This window comes from Melanostigma gelatinosum, assembly GCF_949748355.1.
Source record: "Melanostigma gelatinosum genome assembly, chromosome: 3".
Classification (NCBI taxonomy): domain Eukaryota; kingdom Metazoa; phylum Chordata; class Actinopteri; order Perciformes; family Zoarcidae; genus Melanostigma; species Melanostigma gelatinosum.
The window spans coordinates 30,214,003-30,223,547 of NC_136636.1; the positions used below are offsets into that span (position 1 = coordinate 30,214,003).

The 9,545-nt window shown below is 46.6% G+C and overlaps 1 protein-coding gene across 1 annotated transcript in view; it reads left to right on the forward strand.

The window, feature by feature from the left end:
• The window catches only part of LOC306775047 (receptor-type tyrosine-protein phosphatase gamma-like), a gene marked incomplete at both ends in the record, with an annotated part of 879,186 nt that extends 869,882 nt beyond the window's left edge, over positions 1-9,304 (forward strand). The window contains 3 exons of the mRNA XM_079265258.1: positions 40-182; positions 8,383-8,518; positions 9,155-9,304. Of these exons, the coding sequence (XP_079121384.1) occupies positions 40-182; positions 8,383-8,518; positions 9,155-9,304 (429 nt within the window). The remainder of the gene's footprint in view (positions 1-39; positions 183-8,382; positions 8,519-9,154) is intronic.
• Positions 9,305-9,545: the final 241 nt, after the last annotated feature.

Consider the following 9,545-nt stretch of genomic DNA (forward strand, 5'->3'; position numbering starts at 1 on the left):
CCTTTATTTAACCTCCGTCTCTCTCCGTCTGTCCACCAGGATGACTACGTTTTAGAGGTTCGGCACTTTCAGTGCCCCAAGTGGCCGAAGCCCGACGCGCCCGTCAGCAGCACCTTCGAGCTCATCAACGTCATTAAAGAGGAGGCAGCCACCCGCGATGGACCAACCGTCATCCACGATGAGTCAGTCCCACGTTGTATCTTGTTTTATGCTCTGTCAGCACACCACTACTCGTCTTATTTATAACCAAGTACAGTCAATAAGAAAAGCTAAATGGAAATAGAACACTGTACGTCAATGGGTCCAGTTTGTTATTACATTATAGCAGTGGCGGGCCGTGCATTCTATCGCCAAAGCTCATTTTTAAGGCTGTCACTATGTACGTCTTCGTATTAAACCGTTCGGTACGAGTTGTTTGAATAACGCTCGAGCATTTAGAGAATGCAAAAGCCTAAATTCAGGAAAATATAATGTTCTCAGCTGGTCTGGCTGTGGGATCCACCGTCATTCCTCAATGACAAGCCGCGACCCAAAGAGAGACATTTTACTTTCACAACATGAACGCTGAACGCACCTCTCTGCAGCGTCTTTCCTCCTCAGCACCTTGTGTCATGGTGCAGCTCAACTCAGTCACAATGCATTTTGATTGGTTGACCCAAATCACGTGATGTGATTCACTACCCATCAGCTTCAGCTGGGCTGTTCAATTTAGTGATAGTCACGTGCTCGCCCACTGAGCAATCACAGCACACTGCACCTCGCGGGAAAGCTACAGATGAACACTGAGCTGCACGTAATGACGACGTCATTATACGTCGACACGTCAAAGAATACGCCCAACATGTCAAACTAAAGATCTGATTGGTTGAACACGATGACAATCAACAATATCGTCCCCATTCACTTAAACCTGCACTGCACAGAGCCGAGTCTGCCGGCCTCTGGCATAGACACAGAGAGGTGAGATCTGAGAGCAACTGAGGAAGACAGTAGCTGTGCAATGAGAAAATAAGATAATGGGAAAAATATTTTTATAAATTATAATACATGTAGTGCATTTAAGAAAAATTATTAAATTATAAAACAAATTATAATTAAAAAAAAAAAAATTAAAAAAATATAAATAGTTTTGTGATTCTGTTTAGGCCAGCAGAGAAGGCCTTGCAGGCCCTGACGGCCCACCACCGGATTATAGTTGGCGATGGCAGGATGAGGGGAGCTAAAGCACTTTTATGCATTGTCATGTCTTATGATATATTGATAAGCCTTTGGCAGGCACATGCAATACAACTGCAGATGAACTGCTCTCGCATATCTGAAGAAGTGACGATAAGCAAAGAACAAAGTCTCTCCTGGCCTCGTGCAATCAAACTGCCATCGTCTCCTACTTTAGAACAAGAGCTTCACACATGCTGGCTCCTAATTTACCCAGAAACCCCTTCATCTACATTCAGCCTAAACTACATTCAGCCTAAAATTCAGCTCGTGCTAAATCAATTTAGCACGAGCAAGGAAATATAAAGATGAGGATATGTATCCGCAAAACATGAAGTGAAAAGCAGTGGCGGCTGGTGGAAAATGTTCTAGGTAGGGCCATCCTATCAATGTCAGCAAACATCCCAGAATGATTTAATGCAAAAAAATGTAAGTATCAAACACGCATTATTACTTGGCAGTTAAATATTTAACATTTATTCCAACACGAAAAAAAGCAGTAAATAACACTTATATAATATAATATCTGTTGGGATCTAAGAGGGGCGTGTTTGGGTTATCAGCATTTAAGAAACTGAATTCTTGACATCAATAGAATTATTAATGTATGTAACAATTATTAATGATTATTAATAACAACGGGGCACCACCCTGCGAACAGGGACCAATAACCAAACGATAAAACTAAGTCTCATAATTAGTGGTCACTCATAATGTCGATAGTCGGGTGCGACTACACATTCAGTGACAGTGAAGGGTTAAGTTCGTACACAAGGCTACTACATACAGTTTCATTACATACATATGCACAAGTAATCACAGACGACTGCTCCTTAAAGTATAACAGAGTTTATTAAATCAAAATAGAAAATAGAAAATCAATTAATATTGCAACCAACAAACGTTATCATACAATTTGATATGCCTAATACCTAAAGTCAAATGAATAAAATGGATGAGGATGTGTGTGTGTGTGTGTGTGTGTGTGTGAGCAAAAAGGGGGGGGGGGAACGAGGGAACAGCTCAGCGACGTGTGACGTAGTTAGGACGTGATGACGTCTCTCATGCGTGCGACCCAAAATGGCGGTTAGCCAACAGGGGACCCGGCGTCTACATGTGGTGGCTGTTCAGCACGTAGCTAGATTAGCTCAAAGCTATATGTGTGTGTGAGGCACTCTAGGGCACGGGGTTACCCAAGGGCTGCTGACTAGGTGTGTGCAGGTTAGTGAGAGAGAGGGAGCGAAGAGAGAGAGAGAGAGGAGGGGGGTCATGGATCAAACTCTGTGTGCGGTCCGCGTTGTAGTGAGAATGGGGATCGCTGGCCGTATCGTACACAAAGTGCCGCTGTCGGTAGAACTGCCGGCAGTTATGTACGATAGCCGAGATTCCACATTTCACTCACAGAGCTGATTTAATGAGGAGAGAATATCACACGGAGTGTGATAAAACAAATGAAAATAAATCCCAAATAAAACAGACCCTTGTCACTGCGGTGAGATGAGAGCATTGTTTCCTATCACCCCGAAACTCGGTCGGCGAGACGAAGGTCTGGCCACCATAGGTTCAGTCTTTCAGTGATAAAACACAAACTCCCATTCACTAGCAGTGACGGATCTAAATGCAGGCAGTTACAGCAGGCAATACACAATATAGCGGGGGTCCGTGGTCCGCGTTGTTTGCGCGATGGCGCGGTGTAACAAGACAGTGATTTAACACAACAGGATGCGGGAGTAATAACACATAAATTAATAAGCTATGCTAAGCTATGCTAAGCTAAGCCCAGATACCATGAATCTTACTGTGAGAAGCTTCGTTCGATGGGGCTCGTTCCCGTGATGGGAATCGATCAGTCCTCGAGTGTTGACTCGGGAGCGCGGCTCTCGGAGCGGGCGCAGACTGCGAGTAGCTCGGTCCTCAGGAGTCGGTCGCACCCAGGAGCGTGGCTCGCTCTGGAGTGGGCGCAGGCTCGGCGGCATCGGCGCGGCGTTTGAGCTAGCGCGGAGGCAGGCTCGGCTGGGCATCGGCTGGACATCGGCGCGGCGTTTGAGCTGGCGCGGATGCAGGCCTCCTCCCTGCAGAGGGGAGGCCTGTGGGTTAACGTCGGTGGGGTACGTCGTTCGTACCTCCCGGTAATCATCGGCTGAGGAAGGGGGTTCGTCCTTGTCTTCCTGCCGGAGGATTTGATGAGGCCTGTGGTCCTCATGGGCCTTCCGTTGTCAGTGTGGTGCTGGGGGGGGGGGGGGGGGAGAGGAGGGCCCGGTACCTCTTCTGGTCCCAGGACGAAGTCCAGAGGGAAGAGAGCGTTTGTGTGCTCCCTAGCTCAACTGAGGTCGAAGGGGAAAAAGCATTGAGGTGTGAGCTGCAGGCAGTTTTGTAGAACAGTGGTTGAACCACAGGGGTCCTGGTGCTGTCTTGGCTCTCGGCCAATGAGATTGCAGCGGTGTATTCAGGTGACTTCAGGAACCATCGTTTTTTGGGGGGGGGGAAATTCACACCCTAGTGTGAAATTCCTTCAGAGGAGGTTTGCTCTCATCAAACCACAATCAGGATGAAACCTCTGCTTGCAAAAGGGAAGACCTGATTCTCTTTGTTCACAGCACATGTTGCAGCCATATGGTCAGACCCCAACATATAATATAACATGTTTATTTATTGAGATGCCCCTATGGACCTTGTTGTAGGAGGTAAAGATCAGGAGATGTAAACATGAAGTGTAATTATGAATACTGATGTTAAATTAAGCTATGATGAGTTTTCACTGTTAATTTAACATCTCTATTACATGTTGATGTCTCCATGACCAAGTTAAGCAGATGAGACTGAGGACAGCTATGTAGAAGAAAATATGTTCACTTTGTCTAATATGTAGCTTGACAGAGTTCTCATGTGTGTCCTGGTGTTCTCATGTCTCCTTACCTCCTCATCCCTCACTCCCTACCCTGGTGTTCTCATGTTTCCTTACCTCCTCATCCCTCACTCCCTACCCTGGTGTTCTCATGTTTCCTTACCTCCTCATCCCTCACTCCCTACCCTGGTCTTCTCATGTTTCCTTACCTCCTCATCCCTCACTCCCTAACTGTCCGTGCTGGATCCGTCCCCGTTGTTTTAAAAAGCTAAATAAATTATTAGCATGCCGTCATGCAGCTAGCCAAACCTGTCTGGTGTACAGCTAGTACAGAAGCTTCATGTACTGCTTCCCTTTCCCGTCTGCTGTCTGATTGTGAGGTCAGGCTGATCTGATATCAGCTCTTTGGCTGCAGAATCTCCTCAAAGTTCTCCTCTCAAACGGGTCTTGGAGGAGGAGTGCTCGCCTGCAGAGACTTCTCCTGACGAGAACGCGCAGCGAGGGTGGCCTGATCGTTCTGGCCCACAGCTGAATCTATTTGAGGGCGCTGATTGGCTAAATTGTATGTCACTCATTTATATCTTGAATCAGCAATTGGCTAAACTGCTTCATAGACCCGCCTCTTTTGGTCCAAAATGATCAGGCCCCCCAAGCTGCGTGTTCTCAGACATGTCTACACACAGACGGAGAGGACGAGCAGGAAAAGCATATATTTTGCGCAGATATCATATTTTACACACATTACTGGGTACATTCCATAGTTCAAAAACACAAATATTGACAATTTGTATAATTTATGATTATTATAATTTTTTTTTTTTTTGTGTGGCACAAGGTGGGGCCAGGCCCCATGGCCCTCTATTGACCAGCCGCCACTGGTAAAGTGTGCCGTGACAGCACTGTGGTTATGTTGTAAGCACTCTATGGCTACGTGCTCTGGTGGCTGCACTATAAAAAGCTTTGACTTCCCCCGGGTGACATGATGCTCATTAGAACAACACATTTCACACAACAGATAACACCTCCATTAAGAAGAACAATGTTTCATTGATTGCACTTTGTTACAGGTTCATAATGTTTTCCTGCAAAGAGGAATTCCATCAAGAGGAAGCATTTCAGTCTCAATGCATACGCCAGAGCAAAGGGCTGCCACTTCTATACACAGAACACCGTGTAGTTTCTCAGTGAAAGTCAATGGAAAGAACATCAGTTTACTTTTGTCCCATCTTTTAATCAGTGAGTGTGTAAGAGATGAAATGTGTCAACTTGTTAAAATCCCTTTTGACTTCTTCAGAATGTCACTGTTAACGTTCACACTTGACACAGTTTGGCTGCTACTCAAAGTTTTGAGTTTTGTTACCCAGATCTTATCCTCATAGGTTGACAGAGAATGATAACTTCAATCTTAACACGAAAATAAAATCACTGCAGGATATAATTACTCCTCGCATACTATTGCACATCATAACATATTGTTTGTTTAAATAATGCTGTGGTTGTTTTCCCCAATATGAACTAGTTCCATCATTTCCAATCCAAGTCTAATATATTTTTTTTGTCTGTGAGCATAAACTGTAATCGCCCAAATAGGCATCCTGACTATCCTGCAGGTGTAGTGAGGAAAGACACATGCTGTTTCACTGCTAAACAACAAGTGACAGCCCCCCCCCCCCAGCTTCACTCACAAGTACCCCAGGAAACTGCCCAATTAAAGGAAATGAAAGTGTCTCCAGTATTGACTCACATTAGTGGTCCTGAACGACGCTCTAATCCAGCAGCTCTGCTCATGTTTATTCATTACAATAATGAAGATTGCTTGTCGCATCGTCAAGAAGAAAAGTGACTAATTAAGCACTTCCTGCGGTTGCCATGGTGCGGGCCGGCTTACTGTCAGTTAGAGGCTCGTCCTAATTGTCTGCGCGCTCACTATCCAGCCAGGCGTGCGTTGGTAGCGCTGCTGACAGGGCTGCTAATGGAAGAGGAGACCCTTTAAGCTGTGAAGGCGTTCTCTAGGGAGCCTCACGCTGGGCCCAGCTGTCGTCCTCAGGTGGATTCAGCAGCTAATACGTCTTTAATCTCAGAGGACCTTTCCTGACTCTGTGAGGGTCTTCACTCCCCGGCTGAGCTGCTGTCTTGGACAACTCAAACGCTGAGTACTAAAGGTCTTCACAGCACCCCAAATCAGAATTTTGGAGAGATTTTCCTGTAGCCAGAATGAGAAAAACACCATTTTCTTTGGTGAGAGACCATTTATAGGAAGTAGAATCCTACAAATGCCTGCCATACTGTAAATCTAACAAGCTGGGCCGCAGAGCTGGGTGGTGCATGGTGGGTGGTGCATGGTGGGTAGTGGGGCTGCAATGACGACAAATAGACGTAAAGTGACTTTCAGTACTCCTCAGATTTTTGAGATCATAACGTTTTTTTTCCAAATCATAGTACCTCTACTGAGAGGAAACTTGTATAGTTTTGAGCATTACAACATTAGGTATTTTATAGCCTATGGAGTATTTCACTGAACATGGGAAACACAGCCTCCACATGATGGTGGAGATATGACGGTGGAGATATGACGGTGGAGATATGGCGGTGGAGATATGACGGTGGAGGTATGACGGTGGAGGTATGACGGTGGAGGTATGACGGTGGAGATATGGCGGTGGAGATATGACGGTGGAGGTATGACGGTGGAGGTATGACGGTGGAGGTATGACGGTGGAGATATGGCGGTGGAGGTATGACGGTGGAGGTATGACGGTGGAGGTATGACGGTGGAGGTATGACGGTGGAGGTATGACGGTGGAGGTATGGCGGTGGAGGTATGACGGTGGAGATATGACGGTGGAGATATGGCGGTGGAGATATGACGGTAGATATGACGGTGGAGGTATGACGGTGGAGATATGACGGTGGAGATATGACGGTGGAGGTATGACGGTGGAGGTATGACGGTGGAGATATGACGGTGGAGGTATGACGGTGGAGGTGTGGCGGTGGAGGTGTGGTGGTGGAGATGTGGTGGAGATGTGGTGGTGGCGATATGACGGTGGAGATATGACGGTGGAGATATGACGGTGGAGTTGTGACGGTGGAGATGTGGTGGTGGAGATGTGATGGTGGAGATATGATGGTGGAGATATGGTGGTGGAGATATGATGGTGGAGATATGATGGTGGAGATATGGTGGTGGAGATATGATGGTGGAGATGTGGTGGTGGAGATGTAGTGGTGGAGATGTGGTGGTGGAGATATGATGGTGGAGATATGGTGGTGGAGATGTGATGGTGGAGATGTGACGGTGGAGATGTGACGGAGATATGACGGTGGAGATATGGCGGTGGAGATGTGGTGGTGGAGATCTGACGGTGGAGATGTGGTGGTGGAGATGTGGTGGTGGAGATGTGGTGGTGGAGATATGGTGGTGGAGATGTGATGGTGGAGATGTGATGGTGGAGATGTGACGGAGATATGATGGTGGAGATATGGCGGTTGAGATGTGGCGGTGGAGATGTGATGGTGGAGATGTGGTGGTGGAGATATGGCGGTGGAGATATGACGGTGGAGGTATGACGGTGGAGATATGACGGTGGAGATATGACGGTGGAGGTATGACGGTGGAGATATGACGGTGGAGATATGACGGTGGAGATATGACGGTGGAGGTGTGGCGGTGGAGGTGTGGCGGTGGAGGTGTGGCGGTGGAGATGTGGTGGTGGAGATGTGGTGGTGGCGATATGACGGTGGAGATGTGATGGTGGAGATGTGATGGTGGAGTTGTGATAGTGGAGATGTGGTGGTGGAGATGTGATGGTGGAGATGTGATGGTGGAGATATGATGGTGGAGATATGGTGGTGGAGATATGATGGTGGAGATATGATGGTGGAGATATGGTGGTGGAGATATGGTGGTGGAGATGTGGTGGTGGAGATATGGTGGTGGAGATATGGTGGTGGAGATGTGGTGGTGGAGATATGATGGTGGAGATATGGTGGTGGAGATGTGATGGTGGAGATGTGACGGTGGAGATGTGACGGAGATATGACGGTGGAGATGTGGCGGTTGAGATGTGGTGGTGGAGATGTGATGGTGGAGATGTGGTGGTGGAGCTGTGGTGGTGGAGATGTGATGGTGGAGATATGACGGTGGAGATGTGACGGAGATATGACGGTGGAGATATGGCGGTTGAGATGTGACGGTGGAGATGTGACGGTGGAGATGTGGCAGTGGACATGTGACGGTGGAGATGTGGCGGTGGAGATGTGGCGGTGGAGATATGATGGTTGAGATGAACACTAACCACAGCCCCTGTGTGTCTCCTCAGGTTGGGAGCAGTGTTGGCCGGCATGCTGTGTGCCCTCACCACACTGTCTCAGCAGCTGGAGAGTGAGGGCGCCGCCGATGTCTATCAAGTGGCCAAGATGATCAACCTCATGAGGCCAGGAGTCTTCACAGACATTGTGAGTCTGACCGTACACCTGAGAGGGCTTCTGCTTGTTCAGAAGTAATTTAGCAACGAACACAAATCTGATCAAGTGTATTCTCAATATGTACTTTCATTACTTTTGAGCGTACTGCAATTTATTTGTCAAATCTTAAAGCAATTTGTGAGAAGATACTTTGGAGAACAGTAATTGTGTATTAATTTCATATTTCCACAATATGTATTTTCATGATTCATCCAGAAAATTGTATCACTAAGTAACTGCAAATAGATCTTTATAAGTATAATAAAATGAATAATAGCTTTTGTTTGCTACACTGTGATGGAGGAACCATGGTGAAAAGATGTGTCTGTTATGTTTCATAACTTGAAAGATAATTTGCTTTACTGACTGACACTGAATGGTTCATTTTGAGGTTCCACATGCCAGTTTGCACAGATTTTACTGAAAGTTATAAGAAAATAGCATCTCTTCGATAAATCTAGTTTGGTATGGTGATGTCATGGTGAACAATAAGACAGTATCAAGGCATATGGGAGATTTACATCCACATTGAGCAAACCGATTATGCTTCGATGGCTTGAAGAGGAAGAAAGTACAGATGTCATGTTCTCACCTGTTCTCCTCTGTCTGTGTGTGATGGCTCCACAGGACCAGTACCAGTACCTCTACAAAGCTCTGCTCAGCCTCCTCAGCACCAAGGAGAGCGGCTCGTGTTTTCTGACCAGGGACACTAATGGGACCATGGCGTCCATGTCCGACCAGTCTGACCAGGCAGAGAGCATGGAGTCACTGGTCTGAGAGAAGCCCTTCGGGGGCCCGGAGCTGAGCTGAGCTGAGAGTCTTGTGGGTCCAAACCCCCTGCGAGGTCTCTGAGTCCACAATGGAGGCACTTAACTTTGTAAACTGTCAAGGAACTATTGTGAACAAGACTTTTTGAGGCCTTTTTGCCAGACTCTTGGTTAAAATGAATAACCTGATTACTTTTTTACACTGATAAAAAGTTTTTGATATTTATTTTTTTCGCCATTTTATGTCTTAA